We start from the raw sequence: 18121 nt of genomic DNA, 5'->3' as shown, positions 1-18121 counted from the left end.
TGGAATTTGTAGCCATGGAGGTGAAGAAGGACGTTAAGAATCCTCCTCGTCAAGGCATCGATTCTATGAAGAACATGCTCATCATGATTCTCGGAATAGCTTATAGAATGAGGATTTCGACAGGATCGAAAGGATTTTGATGGGTAGAGGCACGGAAATGAAGCTAGAAATAGAGATAATGAAGGAAGATTCACTCGTCCTAGAAAGAAAGGGATTTTCACAGGTTAGAGAAGGTCAAATAAGAGATGGAGTTGAAAGGCACAAATGAGAGAGCAGATGTAGTCAAGGAAAATTACGAGAAGCTTCTCGAAAAGGTTAATAAGGTTGAAGATGATGAAATCACCATTGACCACATGTGAAACAAGAACGCCAAATTGGAATTGTGATGAATTTGGTCACGGAGGAATCGAAAGTTGATCGGATAAAGAAAGTGAAATTTGAGACTCAATTCAAAGATTTGAACAACAGAGCGAAAAAAGGTTAGAGAGAGGCTTTGTGAACTAGTTAAAAGAGTTTCATGGATTATACAACCACCATTGAGGAGCAGAAGAAGAACTGTGAGTTAGATTCTGAAAAAAGTTGGTTGACAAGGAACTCCATCGGTGGACCAGCAGTTATGAGTCACAGTGTCGGATTGTGACTCATACCAACTCGTCCATCAATGGAGTTCCTCGTCAGCCCACTTTTTTTCAAAATCCAACTCATAGTTCTTCTTCTGCTGCTCCTCAATGGTGGTTGTATAATCCACGAAACGCCTTTTAACTAGTTCACGAAGCTCCTCTCTGACCTTTTTTAGCTCTGTTGTTCATATCTTTGAACTGAGTCTCAATTTTCACTTTCTCCACCCGATCTAATTTCGGTTCCTCTACGACCAAAATTCAGTGCAATTCCAACTTGGTGTTCTTGTTTCTCATGTCTTCAATAGCGATTTCTTCATCTTCGACTCCCTTATTAACCTTTTTGAGAACCTTCTCGTAATTTTCCTCGACTTTAGCTCGCACCTTCCAACTCCATCTCCTATTTGACCTTCTCTAACCTGTGAAAATCCCTTTCTTTCTAGAATAGACAAATCTTCCTTCATTGTCTCTATTTCTAGCTTCATCTTCGTGTCTCTACCCACCAGAATCCCTTCGACCCTGTCGAAATCCTCAGTTATAAAAGATGTTCTGAGAATCATGATGCGCTTGTCCTTCTTAGAATCGATGTGTTGACAAGGAGGATTCTTAACTTCCTTATTTACCTCCATGGCTACAAATTCCAAAATGAAAAAAAAAAAAAACAAAAAACAAAAGCTAATGCTTTTACATGTCTATAGTGTCGGCTTTGGTGCATTTTTAAATTTTTTGATTATCTTTGTAAATAGGGTTTTGATTTTTTTAATGCTTTTGTATATGTTGTTTAAAATCCTTTGTAATGATGTTTTCTAAAATAATTAAAAAAAATTTACACAATCAATGGAAATTACAATAGTGAAGAATAATGGAACCAAAAAAAAAAAAAAGGGCAATGCCAACGCTGTTACATGTCCATAGCATTGGCTTTCATGGATTTTTCAATTTTTAATGATTTTTCAAAATTTGTTTAAAATGCTTTGTAATTATTTTATCCAAAATCAGTAGATAAAATCTACAACTGTCATGGGAAATTACAATGGTGAGGGGAAATAAGAAAAAAAAAATCATAGAAAATGGTACTTATGGATACACTTGGTAAAGTGCAGTGCAACTGCAAAGCAAGTGTTCAACTTCTATGGGATCCACCAGGAACAAAGGGGATTCAATATAAGTTTTACCATTAAATAGAGCAGTTGACACAGTAAGTGAAATGATGGTTGATCGAAAAACGTGCCCAATAATAATGCTTATTATGTTTGATCAATGTGCTTACAAACCAAATATCATGTCCCATCCAAGCACAATGCGACAAATATGACACTACGTTATTTTACAGCATCGGTTTAGGCCCTTTTTGTTGTTTAGATTTTTTTTTCCCCTATTTCCCCTCACCATTTTAATTTCCTTTGATGCTTGTCAATTGTTCTACTGATTTTGGACAAAATAATTACAAAGGAATTTAAACAATTTTCGCAAAATCATTTTAAAAATGAAATAAAATTTTAAAAATTATTCAAAATGTTAAAAAATGTGCCAAAGCCGACGTTACGATGATGTTACCGCGTCGGCTTACTCCCATCTCTTTTTTCTACTTTTCATTTTTCTCATTATTCCTCACTCTTGTAATTTACTTTGATGCTTGTAAATTGTTCTAATGATTTAGGATAGGATTTTAAACAAAAGATACAAAATTATTAAAAAAACAAAAGGATTTTAATTTATTTTCACTTGTTATCTGTTATTATTGTAATTTCCATTGGATGTAACATTACGATTTTGGAGGATTATTTTCATTTATTACAATTGGAGGGTAATTATGACAATAGATATGATTATCTAGATACAAAAGATGCGAGTAAATCAGAACATGAAAGGGTCTTACAAATGTGTACGGCCTGATTTGATCCCTATTTCCGAGGTGCATGTTGAGCCGTGGACTTTATGGATGCGTAAAAGTAGAGTGAGACAGTTATGCTACTGTACTATAAATAGGGCATAGCTGTTCATGCTTGATGTCTATTCCTTCATTTGTTTTCTTCTCTTTCTATTTTCTGCATGTTAGAAAGTTCGCCGCTTTGGTTATCTTTGGCTCAACTAGGCAAATGAGATCATCATTGCCAGTATCTTCTACATTTTCACTGGAGAGTGGACACGTGTGGAGGATGCTAGCATTGAAGTTCTTATTCTCTTATTGACAGTCATTGGGTTGATCTCTATGATCGAAGGCTCGTAATAGGGTCTTCGATCTTATTGGGTGGGCCTAGGGAAGTGTGGGTAATTTCATTTCCAAATAAATGAAATTATCTACACTTTCTATATTGGCGGAAAGAGATGTGGAGAAATCCCTCAGAAGATGAAAGCTGCATATCTGAGTTGGCCCCTTCTCGTCTGACGGAATAGAAGAGTCACAGAACAAATGATCTTCCACTTCAGAGGACAACCATAGATTCGAAGCTCTTTTGTGAAAACTGTCGATCCAAATATTTTTATGTTGTCTTTTTATATATGTATATACCAAATATTTTGGGTTTTGTAGCTACATTTGTAAATTTTGCTGAGAATAAATGAAGTCCTTTCATTTCAGTGCTTTTGCTATGCCTTTCGAATAATTTCTTGTAATGCTTGTAAATTTTTCGAATGAATTATATTAGACAAAAGTATTACAAAAGATTTTAAACAAAAGGTAGAAAATCATTAAAAAACACAACAAAGTTTACAAGAAAATGCAAAAATCATTCAAACTATTTACAAGATCAATGGCAATTACAATAGTGCAGAATAACGAGTAAACAAAAAAATAAACAAAAAGAGGGACCAAAGCCAACGATTTTAAGTGTCCGTAGCATCGGCTTTGGTGCAATTTTAATTGTTTGTTTTTTTTTGTAAACATTGTTTTTTTGTTTTTAATGATTTTGTATCTTTTATTTATAATCCTTTGTAATTATGTTTCCCATATCATTAGAAAAATGTGACAAGCATCAAAGGAAAGTACAATAGTGAAATATATCTAGAAAAAAGAAAAAAAAGGGCCTAGGCCAACGCTGTAACATTACCGTAGCGTCGGCGTTGGACCATTTTTTAACATTTTGAATTTCTTTTTATATTTTGTTTCATTTTTTTATGATTTTGGAAACTTTGTTTAAATTCCTGTGCAATTATTTTGTCCAAAATCAGTAGAAAAATTTACAAGCATCAAACGAAATTACTATGTTGAGAAGAAACAAGAACAAATAATCAAACAAAATTACAAGGGGCCTAAGCTGACGCTGTATCGTTACTGTAAAATTGGTGTTGACCCATTTTTTAACATTTTGAATTTTTTTTTAATTTTGTTTCATTTTTTATATGATTTTACAAACTTTGTTTAAATTTCTATGTAATTATTTTCTCCAAAATCAGTAGAGAAATTTACAAGCATCCAATGAAATTACAATGGTGAGGGGAAACAAGAAAATTAATCAAAGGAAATTATAAGGGGCCTAAGCCGACGCAATATCGTTAACTTAGCATCGACATTGGCCCATTTTTTAACATTTTGAATTTCTTTTTATATTTTGTTTCAGTTTTTATATGATTTTGTAACCTTTGTTTAAATTCCTGTGTAATTATTTTGTCCAAAATTAGTAAAAAAATTTACAAGCATCAAAAAAAATTACAATGGAGAGGGAAAATAAGAAAAAATAATCGAACGACATTACAAAGGGCGTAAGCCGACGCAGTATCGTTACCTTAGCATCGACATTGGCCCATTTTTAACATTTTGAATTTCTTTTTATATTTTGTTTCATTTTTTATATGATTTTGTAACCTTTATTTAAATTCCTGTGTAATTATTTTATCCAAAATCAGTAGAGAAATTTACAAGTATCAAACAAAATTACAATATTGAGGGGAAGCACAAAAAATTAATCAAACGAAATTACAAGGGGCGTAAGTCAACACAGTATCGTTAGCTTAGCGTCAACATTGGCCCGTTGTTCAACATTTTGAACTTCTTTTTATATTTTGTTTCATTTTTTATATGATTTTGCAAAATTTGTTTAAATTTCTGTGTAATTATTTTGTCCCAAAATCAATAGAAAAATTAACAAGCATCAAACGAAATTACAATAGTGAGGGGAAACAATAAAAAATAATCAAACAAAAAAAGGGGCCTAAGCCAACATTGTTTCGTTACAAGCTTCGGTCCATTTTTTAACATTTTAAATTGTTTTTTTGAAATTTTGTTTCATTTTTATATGATTTTGCAAAATTTGTTTAAATTCTTGTTTAATTATTTTCTCCAAAATTAGTAGAGAAATTTACAAGCATCAAACGAAATTATAATAGTGAGGGGAAACAATAAAAAATAATTAAATGAAAAAAAGGACCTAAGCCGATGCTGTAACGTTACAACAGCATTGGCGTCGATCCATTTTTTAACATTTTGAATTTTTTTTTTGAAATTTTGTTTCATTTTTATATGATTTTACAAAATTTGTTTAAATTCCTGTGTAATTATTTTCTCCAAAATCAGTAGAGAAATTTGCAAGCATCAAACGAAATTAGAATAGTGAGGGGAAACACTAAAAAATAATCAAACAAAAAGATGGGCCTAAGCCGACGCTGTAACGTTACAATAGCATTGGCATTGATCCATTTTTTAACATTTTGAATTGTTTTTTAAAAATTTTGTTTCATTTTTATATGATTTTGCAAAATTTGTTTAAATTCTTGTTTAATTATTTTCTCGAAAATTAGTAAAGAAATTTACAAGCATCAAACGAAATTATAATAGTGAGGGAAAACAATAAAAAATAATTTAACAAGAAAAGGGACCTAAGCCGATGCTATAACGTTACAACAGCATTGGCGTCGGTCCATTTTTTAACATTTTGAATTTTTTTTTTTGAAATTTTGTTTCATTTTTATATGATTTTACAAAATTTGTTTAAATTCCTGTGTAATTATTTTCTCCAAAATCAGTAGAGAAATTTGCAAGCATCAAACGAAATTACAATAGTGAGGGGAAACACTAAAAAATAATCAAACAAAAAAATGGGCCTAAGCCGACGCTGTAACGTTACAATAGCATTGGCATCGATCCATTTTTTAACATTTTGAATTGTTTTTTTAAAATTTTGTTTCATTTTTATATGATTTTGCAAAATTTATTTAAATTCCTATGGAATTATTTTCTCTAAGACTAGTAGAGAAATTTACAAGCATCAAGTAAAATTACAATGGTGAGGGGAAACAAGAAAAAATAATCAAACGAAAAAAAGAGGCCTATGCCGATGCGGTATCGTTACCATAGCGTCAGCGTTGGCCCATTTTTTAACATTTTGAAATTTTTTTTAATTTTTTTAATTTTTTATATGATTTTGCAAGTTTTGTTTAAATTACTATGTAATTATTTTGTCCAACGTCCGTAAAAAAATTTACAAGCATCAGCGTTGGCCCATTTTTTAACATTTTGAATTTTTTTTTAATTTTGTTTTATTTTTATATGATTTTGCAAAATTTGTTTAAATTCCTGTTTGTTTAAATTCTTGTGTAATTATTTTCTCCAAAATCAGTAAAGAAATTTACAAGCATCAAATGGAATTACAATAGTGAGAGGAAACAATAAAAAATAATCAAATGAAATTAAAAAGGGCCTAAGCCAATGCTGTATCATTTTGAAATTTTTTAATTTTTTAAATTTTTTATATGGTTTTGCAAAATTTGTTTAAATTATTTTGTCCAAAATCAGTAAAAAAAATTTACTAGTATCCAACAAAACCAAAATAGGGGCCTAAGCCAACACATTATTGTTACCGTAGCATTGGCGTTGGCCCATTTTTTAACATTTTGAAATTTTTTTAATTTTTATATGATTTTGCAAAATTTGTTTAAATTCATGTGTAATTATTTTGTCCAAAATCAATAGAAAAATTTATAAGCATCAAACGGAATTACAATAGTGAGGAGAAAAAATAAAAAATAATCAAACGAAAAAAAAAGGGCCTAAGCTGACGTGGTATCATTACCTTAGCATCGGCGTTGACGTATTTTTTTACATTTTGAGTTTTTTTTAAATTCTTTTTTCCTTTTTTGTATGATTTTGCAAAATTTGTTTAAATTCATTTGTAATTGTTTAGTCTAAAATTAGCAGAAAAATTTGCAAGCATCAAAGGAAATTACAATGGTGAGGGGAAACAATAAAAAAAAATCAACCAGAAAAAAGGGGCCTAAGCCGACGCTGTATCATTACTATAGCGTCGGCATTGGCCCATTTTTTAACATTTTAAATTTCTTTTTATATTTTGTTTCATTTTTTATATGATTTTGCAAATTTTGTTTAAATTCCTTTGTAAATATTTTGTCCAAAATCAGTAGAAAAATTTACAAGCATTAAAGAAAATTATAATGGTGAGGGGAAACAAGAAAAAAAAAATTCATGTAATTATTTTGTCTAAAATAAAGAAGAAAAAAATGGGGGGCCAGAGCCGGTACTTTTGCAATTCAAAAGCATCGGCTTTGGCCTTTTCAATATCGAATAAAATGCTGATAATTTTTCATATTAGACGGCAAAGACAAGGACACCAAACTAAGAAAACAATTATTTCCACGTCGGTTTTGTAGGATCATTTTCCATACGCAGGGGTCATCCCTTAAGCTACTAATGCAGCCCTATAAAACAAAACGTTGAAGACTATAAGGACTACTTTCGAATAGGCATCAGGGACAAGATATTTAATGGGCATAAACAGTTATAACCTAGTTTTATACCTGTAGAATTAAAACTGGTCAGCGTCAGATTCAAATTTTGATGCTTGTTGACGAATATTCTCTTGTTGTGAGGACCTACATAGAAATCACAATAGTTTGTACATGATCTGATTGTTCCAATTGCATAAAATCAATAAATAATACAACTTTTTTTCTTACCGATTGTTAAAGACTGGACAGTTTCTTTTGTTATGCACCTGGTCAATTTTTCCACATCCATTGCAACGTCGACCTCTATACTTAGTAGCATTTGTTGCCTTTTCTTTCCCCCCCTTTTGATCTTCTTCCACATCCCTTTGCCCTCACTTAAGATGGGTCTTTCAAAGTTGTGTCGTTAACATTACTATCTTTTTCAGAAATGCCTCCACTCTTTGTGCTACCAACTTCGGATTTAAACTTATCAAGCAAACTTTGCAAAGCATCATTCACAATTACAGCTGCCTCTTCATTTGACATGATGTTATCAACGAGTTCGGAGAAAAGTTTGAACAGTTTACTTCGCCACATTAACATTAAACCACCTTTTCCAATTATCTTTACACCTTCCTTGTTGTATATTATTTGATATTTTGCAACTCTAGTTCACCTTTTCATTATATATTGATTTGGCAAAGAAATATTACCAAAGAGTCTCAAAAATGCCAAAATATGTCTACATGGTATTCCTTCACTCTCAAACTTTTTACAACTACACGATGCATAGTCCAAAACTTTATCATAAGTAATTTCCCGAACCCTTGGAACACCTCCATTTGGACAACTTTGGACAGTATACATTTTATGTGTATCATTTTCACTAACGATTTGTGGCATTGTTACTAAGCTGTGCCACAACTTATCTTGAAACTTATAAAAAATCTTGTGTGTGTATATCTCAGCCATTTGCTTTTCCATTTCAAATGGAAGTTTCAAAATAGGTTTCTCATTATTATCAACATGATCAGCACGTAAGTCTGCGTGATGCTAATGTGCAAGTGCCCTATTAAATCGAAGTATAAAATCCATCAATAAATTTTTCTTTGAAACATACCTCTTAAAAAATGAATAAGAGCTTTCTGCATGTTGGCTACTTGACATTCCAGCTGAAAATACATGATTAACATATGCCGGCACCCATCTCGAACGTATTTTAAATATTGACTTTAACCATTCATTGTCATATAGGTTCACCTTTTCGATGATAGAAGCCCATTTTCTTTCAAACTCTTCTGGAGATTCGGATTCCCAAATGCAGTGTTGGAAGTCCTTGTAGAAACTCCTGTAAATGATTGCATTTAAATATATAGAAAACTTCTTAAGTATGTGCCAACTACAATATTTATTAAATATATCCAGTAAATTCTAAGCTGCAGCCTTTGCCATTGCAGGATCTTGATCAGTGATGATCATCTTTGGGGTGTTTGTAGGCATGCTCTTCTTTACTAGCTCAAATAACCACATAAAAGATTAAGTTCTTTCATTGCTTAAGAATGCACATGCAAATATTACTGTTTGACCTTGATTGTTAATCCTAACCAAAAGAGCAAATATCATACCATACTGATTAGTGTTGTAAGTTGTATCAAATACCACTACATCGCCAAACATCCATAAGCTCTTCTACAAACCGAATCAGCCCAAAAACAATGCTTCAATTTACAATCATCATCTGCCTTTATTTGAAACAAAAATGATGGATCATTTTCTTGCTCTGTTAGGAAATATTCCTTCAATAGTTCTGCATCTTGTCCTCGCATTTCATTTTGCAACTTAGCTTCATAGTTATAGATATCCTTCTTCGTACAGCCAATATTCTCTATACCCCCAGCTTCAAATTCAAGAATACTTTTTTGTTGGTGAGTTGGCACGTTTATTGCTGAAAACTGCTGTGTTAGTGATTTTTTGGCTTCAGACACATTATGATGTGACCTCAATAAATGTACTTTTTTAGGGCTTGATAATGGATGACTGGGTTCTTTAACAAATACACTAATGATGTATTTCCCCATTTTGGACATAACCACGGCTAGTTTTGCCTTACAATTATGTCTTATTATCCCCCGACACCTTTTTTTCTCACCACCTTTTTTAGAAGATTCTCTTTATTTATAACAAACGAATTCTTTCCTTATAACTTCATTGGTACCTTTACGTCTCTTACTGGAATTGCTACCAACACTAAATCCAACCTCTTTTGAATAATTAATGTAAAACTAAAGTGCCTTATCTATCGATAAAAACTCTTGTCCAACCTTCAATTTTAAGTTTTTTGACACTTGGGGATATAAACATCATCAATGTCATTCAAACATGACAGTAGGGGTATTTCTACATCTCCAAGATGATGATTATTTGCTTCATATGGTAAATCATTCACGTTGCCATCTAAGATAATAAAATCAAACATATAATTATTATTAATTTCCATATAATACATTTCAATCCACTTCAAAATCACACATACTAACTACTTATAATTTATATAACATGCTATTAATCATTTATGCCAATTATTGATTACTTACGCTGCAACCAATTTTTATGTTCTAACGTCACCATTTTAACAATGCAGCAAAATATATACATCCACGACATCATCCGATGTTCTATACAACAACTGTGGCAATCAAGTGTTCGTAACTTTACTTAATCCTTATTTGTTGTAGCACTTAATTCATATTTTGTATTGTTTCCCCTCACCATTGTAATTCCGTTTGATGCTTGTAAATTTCTCTATTGATTTTGGACAAAATAATTACATAGGAATTTAAACAAATTTTGCAAAATCATAAAAAAAATAAAACCAAATTAAAAAAAAATCTCAAAATATTAAAAGATGGGCCAACGCTGACACTACGGTAATGATACCGCGTCGGCTTAGGCCCCTTAATAATTTCGTTTGATTATTTTTTCTTGTTTCCCCTTACCATTGTAATTTATTTCTCTATTGATTTTGGAGAAAATAATTACAAGATGCAATCAAAATTAAAAGATGCATGACAAGAACAAGATTTCTCTTCTCCTCTGTCCATTTTTCTTTCTTTCTTTCTTTCTTTCTTTCTTTCTTTTTTCCCCCTTAAATCAAAAATAAAAAGAAATTCATTAGTACACATTGTCAGAATATAAAAATGTTAACTTCAAATCTAACCAGATTCTCCTTAATAATATTGATTATGATACAGGAAACGAAAGAAAAAAACACCAATGGCTCACAAATACTAACCTTTAACCCCGAGTATGGTACTGACAATGACGGTGCAACATTCGGAATGGTGGCCGATTGAGAAGGATTTGGGATTTTTGAAATGGTCAAGTCGGGCCTCCTACTAACCTAAAACGTTTGGTGAAAAATTTATGATGATGGATGGGAAATTTTAAACAGTGAGATTTGTGTGAAAAGATGGTGCGTGCGAGGCAGAAAATGAATAGCAGAAATGTTAAAGGAATGTAAAATTTCCCTCAATTATTTCTCATGTGTGACAAGGAGTAATTTCAGCCATTCGTGAGAGTCCTTGAAATCCAATGGTTGGGTAATTTTCCATTTTTTTGGGTCCTGACCATAAAAGGACTATATATATATATATATATATATATACACAAAAACAAAAACTTGGTTAGTAAGATTAATTAATATTTATCCCATTCCTACATAAAATAAATAAATAAAACAAAAAACTATAAAAATTTATTTCTTGAGTTTTACATGGTCCATTTTATCCTATTCCGCATAAAAAAAAATTGCTAAAAATTTATATATTTCTTGAGTTTTACATAGCCCATTTTAGGTGCAAAGATTGAAGGTAATTAATTATGTATTCTTTTTTTTTTTTCCTGGTAAATAATTATGAATTCTTTTTGGTTCTTTGAAGTTTGAACAACTCAAGAAATGTAATGCTATCTATTTATTTTCTAACACCCATTGAGTGGATCCGCAATGGATCGGTTAAACATTCTATTAGAGAGACAGGTCTTAACCCTTCCGTATGGTATTCATTTTCGATCAGCTCTTGGGATTTCTAGTTAACTAGAAATACCATGGGAGGTAGAGTCTTCTTTTCAAGTTTCAGATGTTTGTTTGCTGGTATAGTCTAAATTTCTTTCTATAAAATACCTATTGGTATGTGGTTTCGGGTTCAAATCTATAACATGTTGCCCCTTTTTTTTTTCTTTTTTTTTTTTTTTGGGGGGGGGATAAACATGTTACCTCAATTTTTTCCTTGGTTTTGGTAGGCTAAGCAAATGTGTGTGATTTTTTTTTTAACCTCATAGGATATGGGTAATGTCTTATTCATTGCTTGGTTTATCATAAAATTGGATTTTCATTTCACTCTCCAAAATTGTATCATTAAGGAACTAGGGACAGGATTTACAATAAGCCAGTAAAAATGTATTTATATATTTTTTTACACATTCCACATTAAACTTAAAAAGTAAATAAACAAAAATCTCGGATGCTGGGTGGTAAAATGGATAAGAGATACCAGTATTGTTTAGTAGTCGGGAAAAACATAATGGATAAGAGGAATAAAAGACAGTACATTATTATGAAAGGAAAAAATAATAGAAATACCGTCTAAAGATTTTATATTTTGATAAAATCGGATAGCAAAGCTTATTGCCAGCACAGCTATAAACTTACATCAACTTTATTATAATAAACGTATGCACATTTAATATTAGGCAATATATCATCTAATATTAAACATATATATTATAATGTATATTTAATAGTGTTTTAAAAATGAAAGTATAAAATAAAACCGGTGAGGTTCGAATTCAGTTCATAGGTTGGGATATTGATATCTTTAGCAATAAGGACTACCACACAATCTCAAAATGTTACTCGTTGTTACAAGGGAACATCTTACAACATTGGACATAAATTTTTTGAAAATTAAATTTTAATATTAAACAAATTATTAAATATATATTTAAATTGATATGAAATTAAAAAATAAAATATAAAAAAATTAAACTGCAAAATAACCAATTAAATTTATATAATATAGAATTAATAAATTATAAATAAATATATAATAAAATATACATTTCTAATTTATAAAAAATATTTATTTTTTATAAAATAAAAAAATTAAAAAAAATAGATTTCAATCTCTACGAGGTGGATGCCAACGTATTTTTGTGCCTAGGACATATGCTCCATCTTTTGAAGCGGGTGCTCATAAAAACAATGTCTTCAGTATTTTTCTATGTTTCATTTTAAAATAAATTTCAAATGTAGTTCAAAATGAATTTTTTAAAATACTGATATCTAATATGTGTGTATTCTATATCATAAGAATAACGGATTTTTATGATTTAAAAAATTGAAAAAACAAAATATTTTCCATAAAAGCAAGAAACTATTTAAAATATATTCTTGTTTAAATTGAAAAAAATATATAAAAAGCGTATTAATTTTTTTAATAAATAAATTTAAAAAAAAAAAAAAAAAAAAAAAAAACCTTTAGTTTACAGGACCTCGCACGTGCACGGTCAAAAACCAATTTAAAATGTTTGGCAGTCGCTGTCTCCTTTCGGACACAGACAGAGAACTCGGTCCCCTTCTCCTCTGTATACGATATATAATATGAATATATTTGCTTACTTTGACACTTTTTTGGCTCAGCTTCCTCCCAATCAAATAAGAATTTTTATAGCTGAATCATACTCTTCTTCGAGTTCTCAAGAATGGTATAAAACAAAACTTGTTCATCTCTCTTCTTTTGGAAAGTGGGAACAGCATTTGAGGTTCGTGATCATGTAGTAGAAAAACAAAGGGCATAGAGGGATTACGCAAGGAAGAGATAGGATAAAATAAAAAATGAGTGTTTCTTTGACTTTGATGACCTTCAATCTTCACGAAGATCAGCCCGAAGACAGTCCCAATTCATGGGAAAAGAGAAGGGATTTGTGTATAAGCGTTATTACAAGTTATTCCCCGATGATTCTATGTACCCAACAAGGTTTTCCACTTTCTCTCCATTCATAAATATTTTTTTGTATTTTTTTTTTAAATCTGTATTATGGATCTTGCTTTTGGTTATGATTTTCTTGATCTGGGTTTTGCTTGATATGTGTTTGGAGGTGGATTATTTTACTTTTAAATGCTCTTCCTTTTGAAAATCATGGTTGAATTGGTTCTCCTAAGTTTACTTGATTATGTTTAATGGTTTTATTTTGCTTCTCTTTACTGATTCATTTTGGTATTCTGTATTGGTTTCTGGGTTCAGGAGTAAAATCTCAATTGGATTTTCTTCAACAAGGCTTGCCAGGTATGATTAGCTACTAGCATTTAACTTCTGAGCTTAGCACTCGTAGAAAAATTGACAATCCATATTTTTGTAAACAGCCAAATTGAGACAGATTTTGTGGAAGTAACCAAGATATAAATCGTCCATGCTGTAATATTTCGATGCGGAAAATGCCATTTATTGAAAAGATTTGATGGATTTTTGCTGTAGTCATTTATTTTGATGCATTTAAGCGGTACTAAAAACTTACAAAACCATTACTGAATTGGATTTATATGATATGATTCTCGATACTCATGTTTGAGATTATTGTATTCATGAGTTATTGTTCACCTAAAAGGTGTCAAATCCAGATGGTCATAGTTACTTTCGGGGTGATTTGTGGACACGTGTAAGATTCTTCTTGATTGAAATTAATTGGTAAAGGCTACCTGAAATAATTTAATGAAAGAAAAAAAATAAAAGAATGTATACCAGATTAGTTCTACCCTTTTGAGCATATATTGCCATTTCAATCTGATAGAAATCAATTAAGACTATAAATGGATCATTATCAGATAATTGTTCATTCTAAAATCAGCACGATTGACAATGGGTCTTTTCTCCTTGCTGGCTAGCGAAGAGCCCTTTGTAAAAGGTTGATGGAATTTACCCTACATTACTTTGAATTTGACAGGGTTTATGAGGCTCGATGTTTGTGCTGCAGGCTGATTGTGAATGTGAATGTGGCCTGGTTAACAACAACATGCATCCAGAAAAATAGTGTTCAAGGAGTCATACATCTATGCTGATGTTTGTGAATGACATCCTAAAACTAGGCCTCTCTTACCTTCCCTAGCTATAAACTAAAAAGAAAAATCATCATATAGTGAGTTTTCTAAAAGATTTTCAAATGACCAAAATGTCAATATCAACGTCTTTTGTTCCATTCTGTTTTTTTAGCCTTGTGGTGTTTCTTTATTGATTTTTGCCTCTAGCAAGTGGCTAACTATATAGGAACATAACTTTTTCTTGGTTAGGAACAGTATTTTGGTTCAAGTTGGCTGGCCTTTCCTTCATTGCTTCATTATACACATTAAATTTCTGCTGATATTGGCCCTTTCTGTTAGTTGATTTCAAAAAATATGAGACAAATATAAAGAATGACATTGTTACCAAAGAGGGTTATCTTTTCTGAATATGGTTGTTATGTCTATGTGCTTGCCAAAATCTCCATTTTCCTTATCATAGAACTTGAAATTTAGGTTCTGATGGATTGTATGTTCTGTGTCCGTTAGGTTATGACCAATTTGGAATATCAAGAAAAGGACCAGGAGACACTTCAGATGAACATTGCACTATCTTTTATGACAAGGATAAGGTATCAGATTAAGCTCTTCTACGAATCTGGCATACATTTCTTCTTCTTTTTTTTTTTTTTTCATAGAATTTGATGTGATTGGACCCACTTTATTTCATATTTATAAAATTTTAGGTGGAGCTTATAGAAGGTGGAACATTTTGGTTATCAGAGTCACCATCTGTACCAGGAAGCATGTCATGGGGGTCTGCAGTTCCATGTATTGCAACATGGGCAATATCCTTGCCGGTTTATTTTTATAGATCTCATGTTTTTTGTGTTTTTCTTAATCTTTATGGAAGAGAATTTTATCATCTGTTTCTTTGACATGATGTCCACACATTCCAACTGAAAGGAGTCGAGCCTCCTGGATTTTCTTTTCAGATAGTAAATACAAACATGGATGAGTTTAGTCCTCGTTCCCGTAGACGAAGTGCTTTACTTACATGGCAGCATATTGCATCATTGCCTCCCAGCTTGCCAGTTGTATATTGTGGAGGATTTAACACTCAAAAGGAATCAACTACAGGACGTTTTCTTCTTGGGAGATCAAGGTATATTTGGCAAGTAGAAATCTATCTGCGTTTCATATTCCAATTTTCCAGTTTTTGTGCTTATTACAGTTGTTTATTATGTTATTCTCTCTCTTGTACTTTCTATTAAGAATGGAATAATGAAATGAGCCACCAAAAAATGAAAGGTTAGGAGTTGTAGAAAATAGATAAAATTATTTAATTTCTCACTACTACCTTATTTTAAAATATTGATGCTTCAGTATGTAAAAGAAAAAGTAACATGGTTTCTTGAATTCTTGAGAGTGACCTGTATTTTCAGGTGGTTGGAGAAAGCCATTTCTTATATAAGGATTGGATTCCTCCAGCCATGAATGAACAGTATTTTTGGGAACCCATTTAATGTGCCCTCCTAAGCTGTATTAACATTTGTTCTGCCACCCTCCATATGAACAGTCTACTTGCTTGTATGTTTAATGATAAAGAGAAATTTTGAGTCCTTTGTGTTAAGTTTGTAGACATTCATTCACTCTAGCCCGTTACACCTTTGCACCACTTACTCTCTTCCTCTCTCTTTTGGTGGTTAGCATAAATGCGCTCTCTTAAACTTTTAGATGAACATATATCTGTTTCCAGTAGGAAACTGGCTAAAATAGCTAATATCCTTTCTCTTTTAACTTTTATATCTTTGGTGAAATATTTTCTGTCCCCTTGCACACAGAGAGCATGGTATAGTGGGGGATATGAGGGACACATGGCCTAATGCTCGTGTGAGGAAAAATGTTTCTCTTATTCGCACTTATCATGGATTCAAAGGTACCAAATCGCTACTTCAATGCTGCTGACTTAGCATGATATGGCATGGCCTAATTGAATGGCATCTTGTGATACCAGGTGACAAGCAAGGAACTCTTGAATTTCTGAAGTTGATTTTCAGAGCCCTCTGCCTTTGCTGGGATCGCCAGACCCAGGATCTACACATAGATTGGATTCTTTTCAGGGGTAGATCTCTGAATCCTGTTTCATGTGAAGTGGTCAGTGATAACATTGATGGATTCTATCCATCCTCCCATTATCCCATATTTGCTGAGTTTATGCTTCCTCGCACGGTGAGACTGCTTGAACCATCCACTCAAGAGGAAAACTGAAATAGCATAATTTTGGAGCCCTTTATGCCTTCCCCCCTCTATCTCTATCTCATCTTTTCTTTTGGTGTTTCTATGATGATTTTCAAGTGCCAGTTAGGTTCGTTAGGAAATACTGTGGATATAATTTCATTTTGGTGTCCATATTTGTTGTATTGTTTCCTTACAGGAAAGTTTTATATTTGAAGGAAATTTTCATTCATTTTTTATTTTCCTGGCAATGTAAGAACTTGTAACTTATTGGTGTCTTTAGGAAATGCTCCTGGTGTTTTTTCCTCGATGACATGAGTTTCCATTGAGCTTAGAAATTTTTTTTTTTTGGCTAGAACTACTTTTAAGCTGGTTTTATTCTTTTTGTAGTTGGTTTGTTCTCTGTATTCCCTAATTTGGGGCTGATTTGAGCAAGCAGATTGGTCAATTCTGGTATCCTCACAATATATATATATATATATATATATATTTATATATATGTTCTTTTATTGATCTTATAAAGGATTTTTCAACTTTATCTTTCAGTTATTTTAATAATATATTATAGAGAGGTTTCAAGAATATATGGATCTATTTCAAATATATATAAATAAAAATAAAGATGAAATACATGGATTTATTTAAAATATATATACATATATATATATATATACATATAAATAAAAATAAAGGAGAGTAAAAAGCTAATTAAAAGAAAAATGATCGGAGATTAAATAGAAAGAAAGATGATTGAGATTGAGGAAAGGGAAAAATTATTTTGAAAGTAAGAAATAATTTAAGTAAAAATAAAAATGTTGTATAGATAGAAATATGAGATATTTAAGGGTTTTTAATAGATAAATATGAACCCTTAGATTAGATAAATTGAAAAATGAAATTATTTGTCATGTACTTTCGTTAAAAAGTTTTGTATAGAAATCCTTCCTCATGTATAAAAGAAAGAAAATGTTGTTATAGAGAGTTGCTTACTTGAATGTTATTAGAGAGGCACTTGTTCGAGCACTGCTTTTAAGGATGCTGGATGCAACCAAAAGGAGTGACAAACATGATGGATTACTGAAGAGACATAGAAACGGTGAAGAACAACAAAGCGAATTCTGGAAACAGACAACTGAAAGATAATGGATCAGTTTGGTTCATGTTAAAAGTTTAATCAAGAATCAGTTTTCCAGTAACCATTTCCAATTAGACGGATTGGTGACATTGTGAGAGTGAACATAAAATCTGGAAGTAATATTAACTTCATTGTTTTAAAATATGATAAAAATGCCATTAAAATAATAAGTGTAATCTTATTTTCTCAATATGCAAATAGCATGTATGTTGAACGAATCAGTATTCATATGGATCTGTACCTTCTTTTTAACCCAAAAAATTAAAAAATTAAAAAAAAATTAAAAAAAAAGATAATAAAATAAAATATTCGATTACTTAAGAGATTAAACAAATCAAATGGGGAACAAGAAAGAAAACTAAAACAATATAGATGCTTATAAAATGCCCCTTTAGAGAACAACTTGGTGGCAGTTGCCCC

The 18121-nt window shown here is 31.4% G+C and overlaps 1 protein-coding gene across 1 annotated transcript; it reads left to right on the top strand.

Annotated features, from left to right (window-relative positions):
- The first annotated feature begins 12945 nt into the window (after positions 1-12945).
- On the top strand, positions 12946-16876 carry LOC107426449 (uncharacterized). Its single transcript, XM_060813866.1, has 7 exons — positions 12946-13312; positions 13580-13621; positions 14878-14960; positions 15075-15177; positions 15280-15493; positions 16173-16267; positions 16346-16876. The coding sequence occupies exons 1-7, from the start codon at positions 13171-13173 to the stop codon at positions 16597-16599; spliced, it is 933 nt and encodes a 310-aa protein (XP_060669849.1). The 5' UTR covers positions 12946-13170; the 3' UTR covers positions 16600-16876.
- Positions 16877-18121: the final 1245 nt, after the last annotated feature.

This window comes from Ziziphus jujuba, chromosome 1 (genome assembly GCF_031755915.1).
Source record: "Ziziphus jujuba cultivar Dongzao chromosome 1, ASM3175591v1".
NCBI classification, from domain to species: Eukaryota; Viridiplantae; Streptophyta; class Magnoliopsida; order Rosales; family Rhamnaceae; genus Ziziphus; species Ziziphus jujuba.
The sequence above is the reverse complement of the archived record's forward strand: the minus strand, read 5'-3'. Positions and strand labels throughout refer to the sequence as shown.

Coding starts and splice junctions, on each gene's coding strand:
- LOC107426449 (XM_060813866.1), top strand. CDS start 13,171: ATGAGTGTTTCTTTGACTTTGATGACCTTCAATCTTCACGAAGATCAG. Junction 13,313..13,579: donor GATTCTATGTACCCAACAAG/GTTTTCCACTTT, acceptor TTCTGGGTTCAG/GAGTAAAATCTCAATTGGAT. Junction 13,622..14,877: donor TCTTCAACAAGGCTTGCCAG/GTATGATTAGCT, acceptor TGTGTCCGTTAG/GTTATGACCAATTTGGAATA.